This window comes from Furipterus horrens, unplaced genomic scaffold (genome assembly GCF_987537825.1).
Source record: "Furipterus horrens unplaced genomic scaffold, mFurHor1.1.pri manual_scaffold_3, whole genome shotgun sequence".
NCBI classification, from domain to species: Eukaryota; Metazoa; Chordata; class Mammalia; order Chiroptera; family Furipteridae; genus Furipterus; species Furipterus horrens.
The window spans coordinates 156,976,748-157,002,529 of NW_028327173.1; the positions used below are offsets into that span (position 1 = coordinate 156,976,748).

At 39.5% G+C, this 25,782-nt stretch overlaps 1 protein-coding gene across 1 annotated transcript in view; it reads right to left on the reverse strand.

Annotated features, from left to right (window-relative positions):
- Positions 1-25,782, reverse strand: part of MYO5A (myosin VA) — a 183,129-nt gene that overhangs the window by 9,370 nt on the left and 147,977 nt on the right. The window contains exons 29-37 of the mRNA XM_090270613.1: positions 24,491-24,591; positions 22,618-22,698; positions 20,224-20,422; positions 18,347-18,421; positions 17,602-17,695; positions 7,904-8,050; positions 5,482-5,636; positions 3,430-3,519; positions 1,798-1,948 (exon numbers count right to left, since the gene is read on the reverse strand). Coding sequence (XP_090126739.1) covers positions 1,798-1,948; positions 3,430-3,519; positions 5,482-5,636; positions 7,904-8,050; positions 17,602-17,695; positions 18,347-18,421; positions 20,224-20,422; positions 22,618-22,698; positions 24,491-24,591 — 1,093 coding nt within the window. The remainder of the gene's footprint in view (positions 1-1,797; positions 1,949-3,429; positions 3,520-5,481; positions 5,637-7,903; positions 8,051-17,601; positions 17,696-18,346; positions 18,422-20,223; positions 20,423-22,617; positions 22,699-24,490; positions 24,592-25,782) is intronic.

Genomic DNA, 25,782 nt, shown 5'->3' on the forward strand with positions numbered 1-25,782 from the left:
CTGGAGAAGACCTGGGAGGGGCAGTTGTGCACGGCTGGAGAGCTGGGCGCTCCCCTGGCCCGAGCTCACACAATGGCAGGAAGACCAGGGGCTGGCCACCTCCCAGGGCTCAGTCTTCCCTTCTGCAGCAGTGCTGCTCCCTCCCCTGTGCTCTCATAGCATGTGGCTTCAGTGTCCCCTAGGATGGTTCTGGGATGCCCAATCCTGGACTGGGAGCCTACTGAGAGCAAGGGCCATGCCTGATTCACTTTTATTCTCCTAGTGCGACATGTAGCTTCCACAGAACCTCAAACAGAGTCACCATATTTGTTGTTGTTAAGTCATTGGGAGATAGGGTGGTCGGTTCAAGTGGTACACCCCAACCTTTTTGGCACCAAGGATCAGTTTCATGGAAGACAATTTTTCCATGGATGGGAGGTTAAGCGGGGAGACAGGAGGTGGTAATGCAAGTGAAGCTTCGCTCATTCGCCCACCGCTCATCTCCTGCTGTGCAGCCTGCTTCCTACCAGGCCATGGAACAGTACTGGTCTGCAGCCTGGTGGTTGCAGGTCCCTGTCTTAGGGGACGACTAAAGAAATCACTGCCAACTCACAGCCTTTTAGGTTTCTAGTTGTTTTATTGTGTGCTTATACAGTAGTCCCTCTCTATATTGCGGTTCACTTATCGCGAACTCACTGTATCACGGGATTTTAAAAAATATTATATTTAATTATTTATCGCGGATTTTTCGCTATATTGTGGGATTTTGCGGTACTGTACACGTATGTTGTTAAAGTTACATAGGTTTAAGAGTGTAGAATAAATGTAGGGTTCCTACCTCGCAGGGGGAGGCGGGGTGGTCTAGGACATAATACCTGCGGTGAGGGAATACTGTACTGGAAAATGGAATACTATGAGCCATAGAAGGGAAATAAAGAAGTTGTGGGAATGAGAAAACACATGGATGGGCAAGAAAGGGAAACTGGGAGTTATATTCAGAGGGTGCTGATACTTTGCCTGAGGAAAAGAGTTTGGTAAGTTAAAAAGATATTTTAATTCATTGCATTCAAAATCAGCACCCTGCTATCTGTACATACCTCCCAACTCCTGCAATTTGTACATGTCTCCTAACTCCTACTTCAAACATGCTACACACTCCAAAGTATAGCACAGTATATAAATATCATCCAGAATCAGTGCACACATATAAAAGAGGTACATGGAATCACACATTAGCTGAACACACACATACAGAAATAGAAACATCCCCCACCCCAGTGGCTCGTCGAATAAGAAACTGCCGCATTAAACCAAATTGCCTTTAACAATTCCAGGGGGGTCATGGGATGTACAACTTAGCATGGCGCGTCTGAGACCTGTTCTGTTGGCCTGGTACTCTCCCGACCCTTTCACTGTAGCCTATTAATCAGGTGAAGTGCAAACCCTCCACAGCCTTAGTTTTAGACAGAGTAGTGGAGTCGTTTCCTAGACCAATGTGTAAAGTATTTCTGAACACTGGAAAAGGAGTGAGGTCTATTGCTGGGTATAAAGCATGACCTGGAGCAAGAGATATTCCACATTGAGGGGGGAAACTAGATACTGCTTTTAGGTCATGTGGAAGCAGTGATTTTGAGGTATCCCAGTTAGTCATGGCTAACATTCCATGCTCTGGGATTCCTCAGCTTATTTTAGGACTGAGTCTTACTATTTTATGTTCTTTGTTTGAATACGTGCCCTGAAACATGTGCCACTGGTGGTCATCTACCGGTGGGCAGGTGAGGTGGGCAGACCTTGATGGCAGCAATGCCCTGGCCTTACCGATCATTGGCTGAAGAATGTTCTCTAACACCCGTACCAGCTGCTGGTAGATCTGAATGGCCAAGTCACTCAGCACCTGCCGGTACTCAGCCAGGTCAAAATTGGTGAGGCAGTGTTCATTCTGGCGAGACGTGTTGTGTTTCATAAAGCCCTAGAGACATAATACAGAATTAATGATGCGCATCAAGTAAAATATCTCTTCTGTCTGTTTAGCTTGTTTGATCAGCATCTTCTTGCTCTTTTTCTCTCTTTGAAGAGTCTCCATCCACCCTAGACATAAATGCCAGGATAATAATTTTCTACACTGTGTGTTTGTTTCCATCTTAAAATTCCACTTCTTACTTAAGCTTTTGAATAATATCTAAACTTGGCAACCTAGCATTTAAGCCTTACCAATAGCAATGTCAATGAAATAAGATGGGAGAACTTAATTAAAAAAAAATCAATCAAACCTCTTAAACTTGAGTTCATTAAATATAGTTCTATTTATAAGTACTATACCCAAAGAGCACATATAATGTTCTTAAAACAGATCAATTTCTACAGAGACTGGTGCATAAAGAATTTGACTTTCATGGTATCCATACATGATTTTCATCTTTTGGTAGTATTTGCTAAAACAGAAAGTCAACTGTACAAGAGGCACCTTTGTCAGATATTGCCTGACAAAGGCAACAGCCTACTTGATGCATTCTGCCCACAGTCAACCATTTGCCTCCCTATAACCTACTTAACAACATGGTCTAGAAGTGGGCAATGACAAGACAAGCTAATGGCCTCTCTGGGGGATCCTGGTCTGTCAGTCCCATCTTCTCAGGGACCGTATCTTGTTCCTATTTGTATTTCCCGTCATTTGCCAGGACAGTCCTCTGCCCCTACCCTCTGCCTGGGTGCCCAGAATGTGCTGCTGCTCGGCTTCTCTGTCTACCTTTCTGGCAGAAGATGGGGAGGCATGGGGAGTAGTGGTTAGGGGCACAGTCTCTCAGAGGCGGGCACACCCAGAGTCCCAGCTCTGCTCCTGTCGCTGAGAGGACTTGGGCAAATTTATGAACTTCATTGAGCTTCAGTTTCCTCATCTGTAAAACTAGGTTATAATCCCTATGCCATAGAAATGTTGTAAGCATTAAATAACATAATGTATGGTAAGTGCTGTCTGATACATACTAAGCAGCTCTTAATAAATTATTAATATATTACAGTTTTGAAAAAAAATAAAGTCTGTCAAACAACTGACGAACATACACCACAAACAAAAGTTTAACAGATTTTTGGACATGTGTTAACTTATCACCTTGAATTCATTATAGTAAGCTGGAATTGATTAATTAAAAAAAATAGTCCTAGAATAGCCCACTTCCACATAATGACAAAAATTTTCATTTTTCCAACTATTCCTTGATGAATGTTCATTATATATCTACTGTGCTTTTTCATAATACCAACTCTCAGAGGTAAGAAATTAGTTCTATAAATAAAAAATATCAAACAAAACTATGAACTTCCAAGCCAGTTCTGAATTCAGGTTTCTAAATTAACAAATAGTTAAACATTTTCTTAAAAAGATCAGAGAAAGTATAGCACGCTGGGTTTTATTTTTTCAGCATGCTGGTTTTGTAAGCAGGATTTTCTCACCTCTTCTCCGCTGTACTGCTTCAAACAGTGCAAAAATCGGCAAGTGTTTGAGAGCCAGAAGGAAACAGTTTCAAAATCATCACCTCTTTTCTGAAAGAGAGAATAAGTGATTTTTCTTTAGGGAAATAACAACCTGAAAATAACTGTACAGATACCAGAAGTTCCTTTTCTTTCAGTTACCATTATAAACAATTAGAAAAATAAATCACATTGCAGTTCTAAAATCTTACATCATTGCTAGAGAATTTCAACCACTGAGTTCACTGGCTGTTTTTTACTTTGCTTGGTATCCTTTTTTTGTTTGTTTTGCCATGAGAAAGTGATTCCCAGTCACAGTGGATGTTAGCTTAGTAGTTCCTTTAGGCAGAAAAAAATTCACTAAGCCATAGCTTACCCAAACTTACTTCCCTAGGGGTTACTGAAGGGAATCAAAGGGTAAAAGCAAAGAAAGAATCACAAAGATTATGAAGCACTGAAACCCAGATTAGGTTAAAAATCTTGTCAACGATATAAGATGTGGTTGGTAAGCAGTGACTCAGAAATGAGATGAAGGATGGGCGGGACAGGGGAAAGCAATGGGGAAAAATTGGGACAACTGTAAAAGAACAACAATTTAAAAAGGCAAAAAATAAAAATAAAAAGAAACGGGATGAAGTCCTGGGCAGAGCAGTAGACAGGGGAAGCTGCCTGGCTCTTCATCATGACTGCGGCACATCTCAAAAAGGCCATTTCTAAATCAAACAGGAGCACAAGATAAATATACTGAATTCAGAAAGGGATGTGAGACAAATGCACATCAATCTTAAACGGAATCAGAAGGGTGTTATGTTCTAGTACCCTCTCCTTTTTAATCTTTATACAATTTGGTACTGTAATTAGTTAAATTAGATAAATGCCTTCTTGCAATTAAGATAGAGGGAGAAAACTTTATAATTTGGTTTTGTTGTCTTTGTAAAAGCTGACTCAGGAAATAGTAAAGCTTGTAGTCTATCTAAGGACAATATAGCATCAATATACCAAAAACGAAATGAATTATATTCAGAAGACATTCATCAATTTTTAAATGCCAAATCTTCAGAAACTCCATGCTTCAGTAACCACAGTACACTGTAACTCCACAGAATATCTTAGCAATAGAGACTGAGAACCAGCATTTGTCAAAAGTTCACGACCACGTGCTGGGGTGAGGGTGTGTTTCATGAGTGCACAACAATATAAATGTAGGTAATGCCACAAAACTGTACTCTGAAAATGGTTAAATGGTATAATTTTTGTTATGTATATTTTACCACAATAAAAAACATTTCATGGATGCCATCTTAGATTTGAGAGCCCACTGGACATGTTAACTATCCACTTATTGCCATCCTAAAAGGTCCCCTTAAGTCAGATAATCAGAAAGCAAAGTACCTGGTGCACTAAGAATAATGTTCATTGTTTTTCTAGAGTCAGGAGGAGGATTATGCAATGTGTCTCAGTGATTACTGAGTTATTATGTAGGGCTTTCTGCTCTATTACATAATTTTGCTGCCTTTTCCAAGTCTTTCCTTTCAGGTTAGCACCTGTGTGTTGTTTCTCACATGGAAATTATGGGTGAGTTGGAAAAAAATAGGAAGGAAAGTTGAAAAAAAATTTTTTACTATTTTATTAAGTATCTTTTTATATGAATGAGCCATGTAGTAGGGAACTTATTTAACACCTTTTTTAACTATAGCATCATATTCCTTATATGTAGTGGACTCCATTAAATATTTTAAATTTACTTATAAGTAAGACCTTAAAGCAAACTATTTCTGTCTACGAAGAAACAATTTACTCCACAATTAAATATAATTATATCAAATTAATTTTGATCACTGTTTAACCCAGCCCTGTTTTGAAAGAAGGCATATAAACAATCTATAAGAATGTTTCCCACAGTGGAAGGTAGCAGTCAAGACTGGAAAGTGTTCATAACTGGCAACTTAGCTCATGGCTAAGGAAGGAAAAGTACTTTGGTGCAGATTCTGTCATTAATATTCATTATAAGAATTTCTTTAAATATGAACTGACCTTTAATACTTTTTTGATGCTGTTAATTGTCGATGTTAGCAACGACCTTACTTTCTGATCATCATTCAGGTAGTCAGCATGTCGAACACACATAAACAGAATATATGCTGGTAATCCTGGAATCAAATTGACTGCTACACCACGTGGCTTCAGTTCTGAAAAAAGATTTAAAAATAACCTTATATAACATTGAAAGTCTTCATGAGAAATACTTTGAGAGATAATAAAAGCACAGTTCTCAATGTAAGAGTCAATCATGCAGGGTAAATAGGTCACATAAAAAAGGATGTTTTAATAGCTCATCAAGAGAAGTTCTTGAAAGTGGGAACATGTGAATTTTAGTTGTCTCTGCAATGACAACTCCCAAATTTCTATCTCCTTCCTTGACTTCCTTTGAATTCCAGTCTCCTGTATCAAATGCCTTCTTGACATCTCGACTCAGACATGTCAAAGTGAGCCCTTCCAAACCAAACTCGATTCCCTATGGGACCTGCTCTTCCAAGAGTTGTGCCCATCTCAGCAAATGGCACTTTTAGCCCTCTAGTTTCTCAAGTTATAAACCTTGTCATCATCTTTGACTCCTTTCTTTTTCTCACACAGCTAATCCATCAGCAAATCCTGTTGGCTTTACCAACAAAATATCCAGAATCCAACTACTAGATGCCCTAGTTTAGGTCCCCATCATTTTCTCCCGGATTGTAGTGAAAGCTTCCAAACTGGTCTCTCTGATTCATCCCTTGTTCCCCAGTAGTACACTTTCACACAGCAACCAGAGTAATTCTGTAAGAAAATGTAAATCAGATCATGTCACTCTTGTTATGAAAGTCTTTCAAGAAGGTTCTCACCTCGTTCACTTACAAAATGAAATCCTCACCATGGTCTATGTGACTTGGCCATGTTCCCCTCCCCCAGGTCACTGTGCTCCAGTGAAGTGGGTCTCCTTGCTCTGGGTTGAACATGTCAGGCACACTCTCACCCAGGGCCCAGGTATGAACTATTTTCTTCCTGGACCGTTCTCTCCTCAGATACCAGCATCAATTGCTGCCTTACTTCCTTGGCTTCTGTCCAAACGCCACCTTATCAAAGAGGACTTTCCTAACGACTTCATATAAACTAGAATACCTGCCTTCGCTCTTTATTCTTTTTACCCCATTTTATATGTTTATTTTTTACTCTACTTTCTCTTGTACTGGAATGTAAGTTCTATGAGAAGAGGGACTTTACTTTGTTACCCAGTACCTAGAAAATGCTTGGCACATGGTAAAAGCTTACTCAATGTTTACTGAACTAATGCATCTTTGCTTAAGCTTTATACCTAAACACCAATGGCTCTTTAACATTTTTGCTAAATAAAGATCATGTTGAAACTTAAGCACCTGTGCATCTATATACAGTTCTAAGTTCAATGCCAGGAACCTTAGGAACATTAAATCAGGTATAACTGCAATCACACTGCTGTCACTCTGGTGTCTGGGAAGGAATGCTATGCAGAAGTTGAGAGGTTTACAGCTTCCTCAGTTCACAACTTTCGGAAGCATACACTCGCTCATCATTTCCCACCCTCCTCTGAAAAGTATTCTTGCAGAGCTGGTGGGCTCGCGCTCAGCCTTAAAGGCCTTAGGCTGCTCTGATGTGCTTCTTCCACACCCACTTCATCTGTCCGGCCATCTTCTTCCATTGCTGGAATATTTTCCTTAATTCTTTCATTATTTTCCCTATTACTGAACTGTTGTTACTGGTATATTTAGTCACACACTTTCTGGGAAAGTAAGGAAAACAGATTCAGGAACTTCAATGTCCTAGAGCACTGGTGTTCAACTGTGACTACACTTCAGAATCCCTTGAAAGATTTTTTAAAATATTAGACATGGCCAGGCCCTTCCCTCTAGTGATTTTGATGCAATCAGTCTGTGGTGGGACCATACACCAATACTTTTCAAAAGCTTCCAAGGTGACTCTGATGTGCAGCTAGAGCTGAGAAGGCCTGGCCTTAGGAGATCCTTGAAGGTGCACTTGCCTCCTAGGCCAGGGTCCCTGCAGTCTGACTGACGACACGTGACATGGTTAGGACGCTTCTGCAGCACTGTAATGCAGAGGATGTAATGATGACGACAGAAGGTGGTGTTGCAGATTTCAAAAATTAGTGACTAGTCTCTCCCACCACTGACACGTGTACCAGAAAGAACCTTTATCCCAGGCAGAAAATACTTGCCCTCTCTCTCTCCCTCCCTCCTTTTTTCTCTCTTGTTTATCATTGGACACAGCCAGAAGAGGGCTGTTCACAAGCCAGCAAGAGAGGTCTCACTGGAAACCAAACTGATTGACACCTGGATCTTGGGCTTCCTAGCCTCCAAAACTGGGAGAAATAAATGTCTGTTGTTTAAGAAAAAGAGAATAGAAAAAAGAAAAAGAAAATACTTGCCCAAAATCAGATTCTTAACAAGTTTTTGTTCATCCTCCTTCTTGTACTCCAGCATTCCTTGGAAATCCTTTTCTTTCCTGGGAATGTTGACTGGACGGATGGGTTCGTCAATGATCTGTCCTGGGGATATGTTCTCCATCTGGCCCACTTTGTAAGAAAACAAAAAGGAGAAGAAAATGTTTTCCAGGTAGAAACTATGAGAAGGTTCCATGTTCCTATAATTTTAAATGATAAATTCTATAATAATAGAAACATGCCATATTTGCCACTTAATTATCCCCTCTTTAAATACTTTTTCTGCTAAAATTGGCTGTAGGTGGCAAAATTATATGGTAATATCACAGAGCCACCAATGCTTGGCTACTATCAACATCAGAGAACCTTACTTGATTCAAAAGCATTTTTTAAATAATAAATTTACTCAGTAATAAGATTAAATGTCCCCAAAGGAAGTGGTTTAACTTCTTGGTTAATGAATCATTATCAATCATAAATGGTTAAAGATATTTAGACATTAAATCACAGAAGGAAAAACATAATTCTACAAAGAGGAAGAAAGAGTGTAGAAAGTTCCCCCTCACATTTAGCTCTGTGAATCTAGTCATTAAAGAAAAAGAACATTTACTTGACATGTATCATTGCAATCAGTTCAGACCACATTGAGAAAGCTGGCATGACAGGGTTTTTTCACACCAGTTGACGTGAAATGTATTATTTTTCACAGAAGCTTCCCAAGGCAAAGACTTAACTTTCACCTGCTGTCCCTCATTCCCAAAGAAATCATGAGCAGATAAAACCACTTCCATTTAATGTGATTTCCAAAATATCATTCAGGTTTTTTTGTTTGTTTTTAGTATAGTGCTGAAAGTCCTACCATGATGTTGCATGTTGCAACTGTTAACAGTCTTCCAGATGTTAAAAGTGGTCACCACTGTCACCAGCAGCTGCTGGAGAAGAACTATGCTAAGGATTCAAAAAAGTCTCCAATATCATCTCAAAATTGAGTGTTGAATAGGAAATGCAAGAGAAGGTACAGGAACATAGGAGTTAGGAATTGCATTGGTGTTTGTGGAGACACATGCTAGTAAGCAGGTCATTTTATCTTAGGAAGAGGGCAGTTAAGAAATATATTTAAGTGTCCATTCATTTTGAGTTCAGAGACTCATTGAACAAATGCAATCAGATGTATTGGAAAGTTTAATGTTGCTGACTCCATAAGGTGTCAGTCATGCTTTGGGCAATTCCTGTGTTAGTTCTCAGAAGCCACTTCCATAGGAAGAGCGTCTCAGAGAGAACACCAGCTCCTGCCCGTGCTGCAGCCTCACACACCACGACTGTCAGGGCTGAAGATCACCACCGTCCATCAACACTGTGGTGTTTAAGGAGTGATCATCTGTGATTGGACAAATCAGGGCTATGGCATCCAGGACTTCAGATGCATGATGCCACCTGGAAGCCACAGGGCTAATTGTAAACTGTATGTGTCCAAGAGATAGAAGAGTCAGACTGTTCAGTTTTATAGAAATTATTTCTGGAGTCAGTTTAAACACAACAGCATCAGGATTTTGAAATCCACACTAAATGGCCTTCACAGTTTACGTATATGCTGCATTCAAAATACAAAATAAGGACACCCTTGCTATGTATAGTACTAGTTGTTTTCAGCCACAGAAATAATCCTAAGAGGAGAAACTGAGAGGAATTAGATTCAGCATGTTAAGTTTATCAATAAATGTATTTGGACTCCATATGATGTCAAGGGAAAGCTTTAAACCTACTGATTTTATTATACCTGTGGGGCCACTGATTATAGAATAACATTATTTTATATAACATTAAAGAAGGGAAACACTGCCAACTAAGCTATAACCCATCAACAGTTGTAAGACATATCCTGATTTCAGAGATGTTAAAATACCAAAAATTGTTTACCTCAGAATTTATGAAATATGGTGAATATTTGTACTAAGAGCTTTCATGTTTTAAAAATACACTCCACTTTGCTTTTGCAAAATGTCTAACCAAGGTATTTTTGTTTCTGTATAAAAATGCCCAAGTTAAAATTTGCCATATTTCTATTAAAATTTTTCTGCCTTTAAAAAAAAAGATTTTATTTATTTTTAGAGAGAGGGGAAAGGAGAAAGAGAAGGAGAGAAACATCGATGTGTGCAAGATATGTCCATTGGCTGCCTCTCATGGCCCCTAACTGGGGACCTGTCCTGCAACCCAGGCAAGTGCCCTGACTGGGAATCAAACTGGTGACCTTTAAGTTAGCAGGCTGGTGCTTGATCCACTGAGCCACACCAGCCAGGGCTCTCTGCCTTTGAATTCTCCCTAGAGATTTGAGTCTTTACAAAAACTCAGATAAAATATAGTTGTTAGTTCAATATAATTCTGATTAAAATAAAACGCCAACAGGTAAATATAGTCTGAAAGCGAGAAGCCAGGACAACACCCCAGTTTTCAAAGATGTGAGAGACCTTGGGGTCATTCAGTCCAATGCTCCATCTAATACTGAGCTCCTTCTAGAAAGACCTGAAATGAACCCTATTTCTATTTCATAGATTCTCTATTCTTGAGGGAAAACTATTTCTAAGCCTTTTTGTCCTGAAAAAGGAAAGGACATTAGAAGTCTTTTTAAACTTATTTTTCCTCACTTTGGTACCAGGAAGATCTTGATCTCAGGTTTAACTGAGACAGTCAAATAAATTCCTATAGGGATTCCATTGGAAAATATGACACAAAGAAGAGAAGTCAGTGGTCCTCAGAAGGCTTGAGTTCTCGTCCTAGTTTGGCCACTAACTGGCTGAGACCTTGGAAGCCACTTAGGGTTTCTGGGCCTCGGTGTTTTTCTCCCATAAAATGATTAACTTATTTCTAGAATTCTTTAAGTTCCAAATTCCTTGACTCCATGAAAATCGAGTTGGGACACCCACTCCTGGATTAAAATATAACCCAAAGCAGATCAAATTTTGAAACATTCTCCATTTAGCTATGTAATTTCTGCTAAAATAATATATGTTGGCGTTTTAAAAAGTTTTCATTGGCTTCTAAAACAATCTCTGTGATTAAGTGTATCCCATAGTAGGAGGTAAGAATCTTGCTATTTTCATCTGGAAGAACTTAGGTATATTATAATACATATTTTTAAAAATATACAAAGATTTTTAGATGTTGCCAGTATTTTCTGTGTAATAGGGAATAAGGAGACAGGCAAAGTGCTGAGAGAGTCTTGTCACTTTGATTCTCTAGTTTTGGGAGGTGGGGGATACTGCTCTCAGCAACTGGCCAGGTCACATAAATTGATTTCATTTTATTCTTTAGACATGTATCATTTAACTCAGCTTTTCTTAGGAATATTATAATATGCTTTATGCTTAATCTAGGATTTGCCTTCTCAAATGCTACTTACACATTTAAGAAAATAGCTGGCAGGATAGACAGCTATTTTAACAGACAAGTTCATTTCTGATTATGGCTTAAAATTGCTAACGTCTTGAAATATCCCAATCTATCTCTTCAATTAAAGCTGAGTAAACACTTAAAATAACAAGTGAAACCATTAGGAAGGAGTTTTAAATAATACTCTCACAAACTGATACCCTTGAAATCAGTTTCTTTCAAGCAAATACTCTACCATCTAATTATCATATCATGATGTAATTAGTGCAGAGTTAAGTGCAGAAAAGTTCTCTGAGTAAAGGTTTTTAAAGTTTGCCAATAGAAATTTTAGCCCGTGTGTGTGACTGGAGGTTCAAAACATGATTCAGATATGTAACATCTGAATCACATAACGCTAAAGGATTATGTATAAAATATGACAGCAAGTACGGTAATCTGTTTTCTTAATATATCTTTCAGCATTTGTATATCCAAGGGAGTATTATACTCTTCAAAGTAAACATCCATGTTGCCATCTATGGAATGATTATAACAGCTCAGCTACTGTGCTAGGTGCTCTGAAAAAAGGGGCAATAAAAGGTGGTCCCAGATACGGTCGAGATGGCAGTGTAGGCAGATATGGCTTGCCTCCTCGCACAATCACATCAAAATTACAACTAAAATAAAGAACAACCATCAGCCAGAATCATCAGACATCAAGTTGAATGGAAGTCTGACAGCTACGGAATTAAAGAAACCACATCCATTGAGATGGGTAGGGGGATGCAGACCCAGAATGGGCTGGTCGCTCTCACCCACGTGTGGTGTATAAAAATTGGGGAGGGATATCTCAAGAGCAAGGAGTCCCAGCCCCACATCAGGCCCCCCAGCCCAGGTTTCAATTACCAGGAAGATAAGTCCCATAACTTCTGACTGCAAAAACCTGCAGGGATTGAGTTAGTGGAAGAAACTGCTAGAGCCCCAAGCAGTTCCTCTTAAAGAGCCCACACATGGACTCACCTACTCAGACTCACCCTCTCTGAGCTCCAGCACCAGGGTAGCAGCTTGAAAGGTACCAGTAGCATAAAGGGAGAAACTGAAGTATCTGGCATCAAGGTGAGCAGAGGCCATTGTCCTTTCTAAACCCTCCCCACACAGTGCAGGCAAGCTGGTGCCATATCTGAGACTCCATCAACCTGGCTAACACTGTTTGACCTGCCTTGGAGATTCTCAGAGCCTCTGCCCTACCCAATGTATGGGCCCACCCAAGCTGCTTTTGCATATGAATGGCTGGTCTTCACCCATGTTTCACAACCTCCTAAATCCTGTCAAACAAGCAACAACTGGCCTCAGTGTGCTCCAGGCCTGGCACTAGCAGCAACCAGACTAGATTCAGAGCTTGCCATCCCCAGGGAATCTGCAAATCCAGCACGAGTAGAATCCATCTGATTGCTTTATTGCTCAGGCAGGGTGGCCCCAGGGAGAACACAGGTGGGGGCTGACCTTGGCTTGCACCACCTGGGAAATCCCAGGGCTAGTGCACCCAGTGGACAGCTATAGACCATATCAGAGCACCACCACCCTGACCCTGCACAGCTGATCCTCCACAGAGGGCAGCAGTTGGTGGTCAGTGGTCACAGCTAGTCTTTGCAGCTGACTGGCCTAGGTAAATTCCTCTCATTGGTCTGCCAACAGCAGCCAAGGCTCAACTACAAGAGGAGGGTGTACTAAGTACACATGAAGGATACACCTTGAGTGCCCAGGTTGGATGGCAGGGGAGGCTGTGCCACTGGACCCTATGGGACACCTACTACATTAGACCAGACTACCAAGATACAGAGTCAAAGCAGCTCTACCCAATACACACAAACACAGGGAGGCTGCCAAATTGAGGGGGCAAAGAAATATGGCCCAAATGAAAGAATATAACAAAACCCCAGAAAAAGAACTAAACCCAATGGAGATAGCCAACCTATCAGATGCAGAGTTCAAAATACTGCTGATTGGAATGCTCGGAGAAATGATAGAGTACGGCCACAAAATAAAGGACGATGTGAAGGTTATACAAAGAGAAATAAAGAAAAATATACAGGGAACCAACAGTGATGGGAAGAAAGCTGGGATTCAGATTAAAGATTTGTAAAAAAAGGAAGAGATAAACTTTCACCTGGAACAGAAAGAAGAAACAAGAATTGAAAAAATGAGGATAGGATTAAAAACCCCTGGAACAACTTTAAATGTACCAATATCCGAATCATAGTGGTACCAAAAGGAAAAGAAGAAAAGCAAAAAATTGAAAACTTACTTGAAAAAATAATGAAAACTTCCCTAATTTAGCAAAAGAAATAGACGCACAAGTCCAGGAAGCACAGAGAGCCCCAAACAAGTTGGACCCAAAGAGGACCACACCAAGACACATCATAATTAAAATGCTAAAGGTTAAAGATAAAGAGAGAATCTTAAAAGCAGCAAAAGGAAAGCAGAGAGTTACCTATGAAGGATTTCCCATAAGATTATCAGCTGATTTTTCTAAAGAATCTTTGAGGGCAAGAAGTATTCAAAGTGACAAAAAGCAAAGACCTACAATGAAGATTACTCTACTCAGCAAAGTTATCATTTAGAATGGAAGGGCAGATAAAGTGCTTCCCAGACAAGGTAAAGCTAAAAAAGTTCATCATCACCAAGTCATCATTACATGAAATGTTAAAAGGGAGTTATTTAAGAAAAGAAGATCAAAACTATGAACATTAAAAAGGCAACAAACACAACTACCAACAAATAAAAACAAAAACAAAGCAAGCAACCAGAACAGGAACAGAATCATAGGTATGGAGATCATTTGGAGGGTTATCAGCTGGGAGGAGGAAGGGGAGAAATGAGGAAATGGTGCAGGGATCAAAAAGCATAATTGGAGGACTTCCGGCCAAGATGGAGGCTTAGACGGACACGCTCAGTCTCCCTCTACAACTAGAGAGGAATACAACTACTTCAAAACAAAAGATAACTAGAAATTCCAGAAAATAAATCTACACGGAAGCCCAACATATGAAGTTATAAACCAGCGGCGCCCTTTGGGCAGGTAAGAAGAGCGAAAGGGGGCGGTACTGTTCGCGGTAGCACCAGGGACAGCGGCAGGGAGAGCAATCCCAGCTGCAGTCGAACCCTGGCAGCTTGCGACCCCAACGCTGGGAAAAGCAGCCACCACATCGCCCCGAACAGTGAGGCCCAGAGGGCAGGAGGACGGATCCCGGTCTCCTAGCGGAATAACTGCAGGAATCCATCTTGGACCCCCGCCCCCACACAAAGCTCCACAGCGCGGCGAAAAAGGTTACTGGTCCGCCGCCGGTTGCTGGGTAGTGACCACAAAAGGCCACAGCGCGGCGAAAAAGGTTGCGGATCGCCGCCGGTCGCTGGGTTGTGACGAGTACACAGGCACTGCCCCCTATAGCCGGCCCAAGAAAACAAAACGCATCTGTCAAAATGAGGCAGACAACTATAGAAATCCCGGTGGCACAGCTCACCAGGCAACAGATGGAGAACCTGACAGATGAACAAATAAGAAACCTGTCAGAGGCTCAGTTCAGGGCCATTGTTATCAGGTGGCTTACAGAATTAACAAAAGATCTGGAAAAAGATGAGAAAGAATCGAAAAACACTCATACTGAAAGGAACAAAACCACATACGAGACAGATGGTCAGGAAATAAGATCCAGAGTTCAAATCAACAAACCAGAACATAGAGAAGGAACAAACAGTCAACCAGTGCAGAGAGAGGAAATGAGAAGCAAGGAAAATGATGAGAGGATCAGAAACCTCTGGGATAGCTATAAGAGATCGAACATACGGATTATCGGATTGCCAGAGGGCGAAGAAGAAGAACTAAAAATTGAAAAATTAAGTGAAAATATAATAAAGCAGAACTTCCCAAACTTGGGGAAGGAAATAGACTTACAGGTCCAGGAAGCACAGAGAGTTCCAAAACAACTGGACCCAGGGAGAACCAGTCCAAGACACATTATAATCAAAATGTCAAAAGTTAAAGATAAAGAGAGAATCTTAAAAGCAGCAGGGGAGAAGAAAAGAATCATGTACAAAGGGGTCCCAATTAGACTATCAGCTGACTTCTCAAGGGAGACCCTGCAGGCAAGAAGGGACTGGCAAGAAATATTTAAAGTAATGAAAACCCAAAACCTACAACCACGAATACTTTATCCAGTGAAGCTGTCATTCAGAATAGAAGGGCAGAGAAAGCGTTTCCAGGACAAAATAAAACTGAAAGAGTTCATTAGATCCAAACCACTGTTATATGAGATGTTAAAAGGACTGGTTTAGAAAAAGGAGGATCAAAACTATGAACAGTAAAATGAAAACTGCATCACAAGAAACAACAACAGAAGCTAGGGAATTGAAACAAAGGCAAACTAAATAGGCAATGAGAGTGGAAAAAGAACTATAGGTATGGGGAGCATATTGGGGGGAGGTCAGCAGGGAAGGGGAAGGGGGAGAGGGAGGGAGATGGTATAGAAATTAAGAAGCATAGTAGGAGGGAATGGAATAGACAGAGAGAGGTTGAGAAGAACTATATGCACAACCAATGGACATGGACTAATAGGGGGGGACAAGGGGAGGGAGGGGGGCCACCAGGTGGAGGGGAGCAGAGGGAAGGGAAATTGGAACAAATGTAACACTGTAATCAATAAAACACATTAAAAAAAAAACACAAAAAAACAAAAGCCTAAATAGACAAAAAAAAAAAACAAAAACCATAATTAGTAGGAACAAAATAGACAGGGGGATGTTAAGAATAGTATAGGAAAGGGCGAAGCCAAATAACTTACATGCATGACCCATGGACATGAACTAAGCCAGGGTGGGGGAGGTGTTGCTGGAGGGAAACAGGGTACTGGGCTGAGGGTGGCAAAAGAAAATACATTGGGACAACAGTAATAGCATAATCAATAAAATATACTTAAAAAAAAAGATGGTCCCATGCTCAGGAAGCTCACAGTCCATTGAAGATGCCAATAATTCAAACAGAAAAGCTGCTAAAAATATGATAATGAAAAGCCATAAAAGATGGGAGTCAAATTGTGATACATAGAGGGTGGAACCATAAGGTCCCTCTGGGTGATCAGAAAAGGATGTTCTTGAGCATGTAACACATGACTCTGATTTCAAAGGATGAGCAGAATTTTACCAAGAGAAGTAGGAAGACCAAACAGAAGAAACAGTTATGATAAGCCTGGCATGTTGGGGAATGTGAACCACACAGAGTGAATCATGGTAATTATTGTGAACATTCCCAGTGTCGGAGACTCTTCACTCTTTGAACCAGGTAAAAATTCTTCAGAGTAGCACTGAGAGAATGGATTGGCAGTCAGACTTCACAATTTCATTTTTGGTCAAAATGATAATAGTTTGCATAGATTTGAAGGCAGTGCCAAAGAGGGTCCCGAAATCTCTTGAACAATGAGAGTGCTATGGGAATAAGTTTAGGATGTGGCTTTAGTCCTGCTCAGTGCTATATTCCTGGCACCTAGATAAATACTTACTGAAGGAATAAACATACTAGTGCACATGATGAGATTCATTTGTATCTAACAACAACCGATATTTAATTAATTCTTAAGGTGTTTTCCCATCATCATCATATATAAATCATTAGATGTTTTTATAAATCTTACTTCTTTATAATCAGAATTCATTTTTCCTTATTTCCTTTTTTATATCTGCATTAGATGGTTAAGTTCTCTGAAGATATACTTTCTCTTACTCATCTTAGTATCCCTAATACTAAGAATAACAGTAATAATAACTATGTTGTATATAGCAGCTACTATGTGTCAGGAACTATACTAATGCATTACATATATTAACTCATTTAATCTTTACAAACCATGTCAGGTACACCATTTTCATTCTCATTTAACAGGTGGGAAAACCGAGGCATTGAGAGGTTCAGTAACTTGCTCAGTATCAGATGACTAATAGTAGAAGGCTATGATTAGGACCCAGTAGACTTGGCTCCAGAATCCATGCTCTTATGCTCTATGCAATACTGCCTAGCACAGTGCCTGATGTATGGGAGATAGTCGTTGATGTTTGTGGAATGGATTCTCTTGCTTTGTAAATTTTTACTACAATGAAAAGAACAATTCCCCCCATCTTGCAATGAAAGTATCCAGTCCACAGACACTAGGCTTGCTGAAAGTCATTTTTTCTTATCATCCCCGATATTCACATGCAAACCTTTAGGCCACTTGTACAGCAATACAAAACCAAGATTCAGAAATTATCATAAAACATGTTTGAAATACCTTCTAGTTCACCAATTTTTTTGGCAAATACTTTCAGTTGTTTTTTCAGTTTCCGTACAGTCTTATCTTGTTTTTCAAGTTGTTCCATCAAATCCTAAAGATCAAAATGAAAAATAAAACAGAAAGATCAAAATAGGTCCTCTAAAATGCACAAGAAAGCAGACACAAAATCACAGAAACAGTATGGTTAGTTTCACATAAAAGCTCCAGAAAAGCTCATCGGTGGAGCCACCACCTGGCTAAAACTGGCTAGCATGGGAAACGCAGCTACGATAAAAGCCGAATGTTAAAATATACAATGCAGTAAAATCCTTTACAGCGTGATGGACGGCAGGCTCACCGTGGAGTCTTCTCCAGTAGACTCCACGTAGGCAAAACAATTAAACGCTAGTGAATGTACTGCTATTCCAGTGGAATGTTTTCTTTTAATGGGGTAGAGGCAAAATAAATTTTGATGAATGCATAAACAGTTTTGTGGAAATTTTTAAGGACAGTTGAACTTAGGTAGGGGCTTTGACTTTTGACTTCCATCACGCTGCAAGCCTAGTGTTAATAACAAACCTAACATGACAATGGACGAACGACACTGACAGAGGTGACACCACTGGCTGAAAGACAGCTGTAGGGAGAAACAGGTTCATGAAAAGTGTTTGGAGACTTCCTGGGGAGGAGCAGGGAGCCCCTCAGTTACAGAGAGCTAGAAGGAGCGAAGAGGACAACAGAAAAGCACTCTGATTTTACATACAATCATCCGTTTGTAAAGTGAAATCCGATAGGACTGATACTTCTTAGGGTCATCTGCATATAATTCCTCAAAATACTGAAAAAACAGGCACAATGGATATTTGTTTTTCTCTGTGTCTTTGAGGGGAATGCTACCTCTCAGCAAAATAAATTTTAAAATATTTTAAGACTTAATGAAACAGTATATACTCAAAAGGCTTTGATTTGCCACCTGCCATTGCCCTCTGATCTTTATAGTACAGATAATTCCAATTTTATACATATACACACATATTTTCACAGGCCTAGAGGAAACAGGCTACAGCCTGGATGTTATCATTTTGCAGGTAAACAAAGTGGTGGCCCATGATCCCCAGACAGGGCTGCTCTGTTATAATTTCACTCCTCAGACCTTCTCACTGGTTGCTGCACTTTTTTGCTGCTGGCAGCTGCGCAAGAGTAGGGAATGTAAATAAAATGGAAGTGGGGATAATGGCAATACCCGCACTCTCTAGATTGAAGGTGAGAAGGCTGGCAAGAAGCTGTGAGCCTTCCTTCCCTGAAAGGCAGCATTGGGGAGGCCTGAGAAGGATGTCGCTAGAGGAGGAAGAAAACCATCTCTGTGCTTGTTTTGGGGGGTGGGTGGGAGAGTGGAATAGGCAGGGCAGTGTTTCCAAGAACTAAGCCTAGGTTCACAGCTGCTTTAATATTCTGTTCAAGTGTTTCCTAAAGAAATGCACAATTAAGATTGAGAACCTAAAACAATTTTGAAAAAGTGCACCATTCCCTGTATCTGAGTCCACTCTCCCGAATTAGCAGTCAATGAGGCATAAGGAGCAGCTGACCTACAGAGGGTTTTCCTAAATCTCAGACAGCCTCATTCATTAGACCACCAGCTTAGAATTTTGAGGTTTAGTTTATTTTTGTATTAGCTATGGAAAATTACCAAGAAAATTAATACTACAGACAAGGTTGCAAAGGAAATGCTTAATCAACTTGGTGAAAAATTCTGGGAATCTGCCACCCAGAAGCATCTTTATTTCACGGTTTCACCTTGTATTTGAAGACAATCATTTATTAGCAGAAAATTTATACACTGATCAATCATTATTATGTTATTTAGTATATCAATTCTTAGGCGTTTAAGCATTGTTAGTTAAATGTAAGCACCAACATACTTGAGTAATAGACATTTCAATATAGTTTATGATTCAAAAGATTTTCTCCCACAAATCACTGATAGTTCAGTCACTTTGGAAAGAGTCCACACACTGCCCTCAGCCTTCTCTCCCATTCCCACAGTGGGGCCTCCCATGGCACGTTGTCCTCCTGCCCTCGCAGGGACAGAGAGGCTGCGAAAAGGACACCTTTGGGTTTGCTTCTGATTAATATAAAAGATAGTTAAATAGATGACACTAGAAAACTATTTGTAATGTAAAATGATCACTAAAGAGTCATGGAAGAATAATTCAGATCATTAAATCAGTAGAAAAAATCCAAACTATTTATTACAGATCATTAAAACCCTGAATTAAAACAAAACAAACAAACAAACAAAAAAGACAAAACACTACCAGTCCTGAATAACTTTTCTCAAAACCAGGCTGATATTACAGTATAGATTTTATATAGAAAAATGGATATCAAAAGCCTAGCATACAGTTGGGTGATACTTTTCAGACCCTCCAAGTCAGGTCTGAGAGAGCCTTCTGGGAGAAACACAACCTGCAGGCGTGCCTTTTTCACTTCTGCCAACAGAGACCTATTTTCCTCACTGTCCCTGCCGAGTAAGAGGGTAACAAGTGTGGGGCAGTGAGTTTTCCCAACAAGAACTAGGAGCATCCTGCAGAGCCCGGTGCTACCTACAGAAGAGTGTGCACGCCAGGCCCCCGTCCTTACCAGGTTTTCATTGGTCAGCCGGGTGATCTCGTGCTGCAGGCTGGCCTCGATGCGGGCCTCGGGGGGCAGCTGCAGGTTCTGGGCCAGCAGCTGCTGCTGTCGGTTGTTCTCTTCCTTCAGGCTCTGGATCTCCCCGCGGAGGGCTTCGGCCTCATTCTCGTGACTCCTCTTCTGAGACTGGAGCTGGGATTCCAGCAGCCTGTGGAAAGCCACACAGGTAGGAAAGGGAGATGACACACGAGTACCTGCCTGGTGAGGGCAAGGCTTCATGCTCACTTGCAAGGGCAGGAAAAGCAGGGACTCAATCAACTGCATAACCTCTGACTTGACTACAGTCAGGAAACTAACAGACCAGAAAAGGACACGAATGCTCACATTTGTGTCTTTCTGAATTGTGGACCCTGCTAGAAATGTAAAGTTCTCAAAGGCCTTGAGGAGTAGGAGCATTTTAGCTCTTTTGAGAGGTTCACTGGAATGGTGAATAAAATAATCAATTAAAAGATATCACTTTAATTTGGCTGACTATATTTACAAACTAGCATTTAAGTTGGCAAAGACAGTACCTTTGCCACAAAATAATTGCACTATAGAACAAGATTACAAACTCCTGATTTAATTAAATATGCCTTTAAGAATTCCAGCATTTCCAATATCAGGCAGAGGGTGCAACCACGGTCCCGTTTTTTTACTTTCTACTCTTATTTGTGAAGAACAGAAAGGCTGGACTGCTCCTCTGAAATATATACAATTTTATCCAAATCTAGACAAGTAGTTCTGAAATTTCACATACAACTATTTTAAATTTGTCATCTTCTTTCTCCCCATAAACTTCCATATCAGTAACAGAATCCTAACAAGACATGGTTTTAGAACATAAATATTAACAGGACCAACAAAGTGGATTACTGCTTCTCTGAACACAAACATACAAGTCGACTGTGCCTGTAAGTAGACCACGGCATTGGCAGTGAGAATAGCAGAGAGAAACAGCATGCTCCTATTTCCTTGCATGCCTCACCCCTACTTCTACATTCACGCCTTTTCTAAACACAAAACACAGCTATAGTTAGAGATTAAATAGCACGAAGAAGGAAAAGATGTCCTTTTACTCTAATCCCCTTGGTTACCAACTGCTGGGCAAAATTTATTAATGCCATTGCAAGCAACCTGTTAAAACTTAATTACTATCCTGGCTGGTATGGCTCAGTGGATTGAGTGCCAGCCTGCAAACCAAAGGGTAGTAGGTTCAATTCCCAGTCAAGGCACATGCCTGGCTTGTGGGCCAGGTCCGCAGTTGTGGGTGTGTGAGTGGCAACCACACATTGATGTTTTTGTCTCTCTTGTTCTCCCTCCCTTCCCCTCTCTCTAAAAATAAATAAATAAAATCTTCAAAAAAACGTAATTAGTAAAATGGTTATTTTTATGAGATTTTTAAGATACAAATATCACTAGAGCAGAAGAGTGTCTGTGTTAGAAAGATGTTGCTATTTCAATTTTATTTGCCTTCCCCTAAACATATTTAACATGTTTAGTCTGGGTAATTATTTTGAACTGCAGTAATGCAGGAAACCCTCCTGATTTGCTGTATCACAAATTTGAACTTCACGGTAACCACAAAAAATGCCAAAATATGTATTTACTACTGCTATTAGGCAGCATAATAATATTGGGTTGACCAAAAAGTTTGTTTAGTTTTTTCCATACAATGGCTGTGACTGGTGTGCAAAGTTTCGTGGTACTACTGACATTTTGGCCAAATAATTCCTTGCTGTGGGGCTGTCTTACTATGCACTGGAAGATGCTCAGCATCACCCTTGGCCTCTACCCACTAGAAATCAATAGAAGGAGAAAGCCAACATACTCAGAATAGTCAAATCAATAAAGTTATTGGTGAAAACGAAAAATGTGTCTTTTATTTTATGGAAAAAACTAAATGGACTTTTTGGTCATCCCAATAATAAATAAGAATGCAGCCACATCGCCATAGGCACATATATCCTTTAGCCTGATCATTATCCCAAACAAGAAACCACTAAGTAATAGGTGTTAAGCTCTTCTCCATAATAGTGTGAGCTCTAGTTGAAAGGTTTTGGTTTTCTTCCAAATCCTAGTGAGATAGTCACACATTTTGGTGTCTGAAGGGAATGCTAGATAGCATCTTTCACTAATGGGCAGTAACTCTTATATTCATCATCAATCTATTTCAGCTTTAATAGCATCCCTTAGTAGAGAGGGTTTTTAGGAAGATATTTAACTGAATGCTCTAAGTTTTACTGAAATTTACCTAGGAAGACAATTAATGTACAAGAAATATAGAATTTAAAGTCAGGAGGCCACTGTTAGTAAGAAAAACAACAAATTAATAACATTCCCTTTTGAGGAGACAAATATAACCTGTTGGCTTGTTTTAACCCTTCATAAACCAGCCACAGCTCTCCATCCTCATTCAGCTCATGGAAATCCATAGCAGATGATCTTCCATGCAAAAGGAACAACAATGCAAAACACAAAGGAATACAGGATGGGGATGAGATGATGATGATCAACAGTATCACATGATATTTCTATATTTTATTGTCAATATATTGTTTTTGTTAATTACAGATGACTTCAAGACATTATCACAAAAGCTATTTTTGGTTAATTAAAAAAATTTGTAACATGTAAATGGGTAGAAAATAAAATAATCAAGGATCTACAGCTAATTTTGCCTGCAAAATAAGAAATGATTCAAAAGATGATAAAGAGGTTATGTTTTTAACATTTTATTCAGCTAGTAGAGTGACCTTAATATGTGCCACTTATTCTGTTAGAGACTAACCACAACAGTCACACACACAGAGAATGAAAGCTACTGCCTTTGTGTGGCAACCTTCACGATCCATTTCAGAATGAAGTTTAAAGTCTTACAGGTAGGAACTTGATTCATCTTAACAAAATCTGATTTCCTAGTTTTAAAAACTCTTACAGGAGTAACATAAATATCCAAAATTCTCAGCTTTTATGACAAACTTTTAAAAGGACTTTTTTCTTTGTGTCAAAATTAATTTTAAGACCTGGGGAAACTGCTCTTATATTTATGATGTGACACATTTTATTAAAAGTATATATAGTTAATAAGTAATCAAGCTTATAGGTTTTTCTCTCTAGGGACTTAAAATAATATTTTTGAGTGTTTGCTAAGTATCAGTTTTGTTCTATATTCTACATATATTATTTCATTTAGTTCTCCCAGTAACCAATATCTGTTGTTTGCCACATTGCAGAGAAAGACATGGAGGCTGAGAAGTAAGGTACCTGTGGAGGTTGCACAGCTGAAAAGCAGTGGAGCTCAGGGCTACCTGATGCCAGAGCCCAGGTTCTCAGCCCCCCTCCTCGACTTCTGTTGTTGTCATGATATTTACATAAGACAAATTCCAGGGCATGCTCTTTTACTTTTCACTACCATCTCTCCCTGAAGAGTTCATCTTTTTGCATGATCTCAACTGTATTATTATATGCTCATGACTCCAACATTTATATTTCAGCCCACATGTCCCTCCCACTTTAGATCTATATTTTCAAATGCCTAATGGATTTCTCTCCTTAGATGTCTTCCTAGATCCTTAAATTCAATAACTGTAAGTCTACCAATCATCTCCACCCCATACTTACCTACACCCCAGACCCAGGATCACAAAGTGGCAGCACCACATCCAAACAAGCATGCCAGCAGATACTTCAGAGTCACCCTTCACCTTCACGACTCCTCACTGACACATCCAGTGAAACACAAGGCTTACTGACCTCACCTTCTGTATCTTTCAAAGCGTCCCATTTCTCTCAATCCCAACTGCCACCAAACAAGTCAAAGTCACCATAATCTGTCACTTAATTACAGTCATAGCCTCCTAACTGGTCTTTATGCCTTCAATCTTGTTCCACTACAATCTAGTCTCTAACATAAATGCCAGGGTTAACTTCCTAAAATTCAAATTTCATTATATCATTTTCCTACCTAACATCTTTCATCAGCTTCCACTGTTATTGGAGTAAAATCCAAATTCTCTTGGCTATCTCCCCAACAGTCTATAAACTCTCTGAATATATCTACCGTGTGAACTCCTAATATTCCCAATGTGTGGCAAAGGTCCTGGCATGAAATAAACATGCAGTACATGCCTGGAAATTGAATAGCTGAGTGGATTTTGACTTACTGTACAAGAGGCTTGAAGACTAAAGATCAATATGATAAAACCAAAATGGAATAAAAACAGGATCAACTTACCTGTTTGTTTCTTTCAAACCAATGTATGCTTGTGCTATTTCACCTTTATCTTTCATTTTCTGTACATCTTCCAAAAGTATTGTGGAATCTGTCATGGTATTCTGAAGGGGGAAATGACACATTTCCACATAAAGAATCAACTCAAAAGCTTTGGACCACATACAACATATTTATGTGTTTCTGCGTTCCAGCACAACTCTGCCCCTCCAGAGCATCAGCTCCGGACTACAGAAGTACAGAGGACAGTGGGGCATAGGCAGTCAAGAAAAAGAGGAACTTTTAGTCCTCTGGAGAATCCTTAACACTGTGCTATGAACATAGTGAGATTCTGGAATACCAAAGCCCAGTAAATAAAATAACTGATGGGCTGTTTTACATTGTGTGTGTGTGTGCATCTGTATGTTGGTTGTTAAAAAATATATATATATATACAGTCCATTATATAGTTTCTTGGTGTTCTTGCCTTGTTATTGTTCTAATGCTGTATATACTATATACTTTATACATAATAGGTTTCATATATTTAAAATATGTAAATTCTTCAAAATACATAAACAAATTAGAACAAAAATCAGGAAAGAACACTGAGTATTTAATGAAATGGACAAAGCTGTTCATCCTACTTCCTTTTGATCGTTATAATAAAACAAATGCCCTAATAAAACACTTAAGAGTTTAATATAAAGTTCATTCTTCCATGAAAAACTCAGTACAGAAAAGGTGGCATTCAGATATATACTTCAGCATGCATCTGTACACATATATAAGTGGGAAGAACTTAGCTCCTTATAACTATCTACCTTCTGTTGTTATTCAATTCTTTTTACTCTGTTACAGTATTACATGGTACATAGCTTTTTGAAATAAATATCTGACAGGTCAGAATTACTAATGATTTTGTATAAAAGTAACTTTTCTGCTAACATTTTTACTTCCTTTTTAATTTTCCCTTTTTGGTCTAATCTGCCTGATAGCCACTGGAATTTTAAAATTCTGCTTCTACTCAGCTACTCTGTATCTCTCTTAAACCAGGGCAAAAATAGACAATAAGAACCACTGTTCTATAGTCTCTAAAAAAGAATACACTCTAGAACCCAAGGGGCCATTCTATTTGTCTAAGTAGTATATGCCTGATCCTTCAGTCAGTGTTTGCTATACAGCCAGATCACACAATGAAGTGGTGTTAAAAGAATACACTTCAAAGACTAGCATCTTAGAAACTAGTTCCAAGATAACTTTAATGCCAACTAGAGGCCTAAAAATACTTGCTTTTGAATTTTAGTGTTTATAAG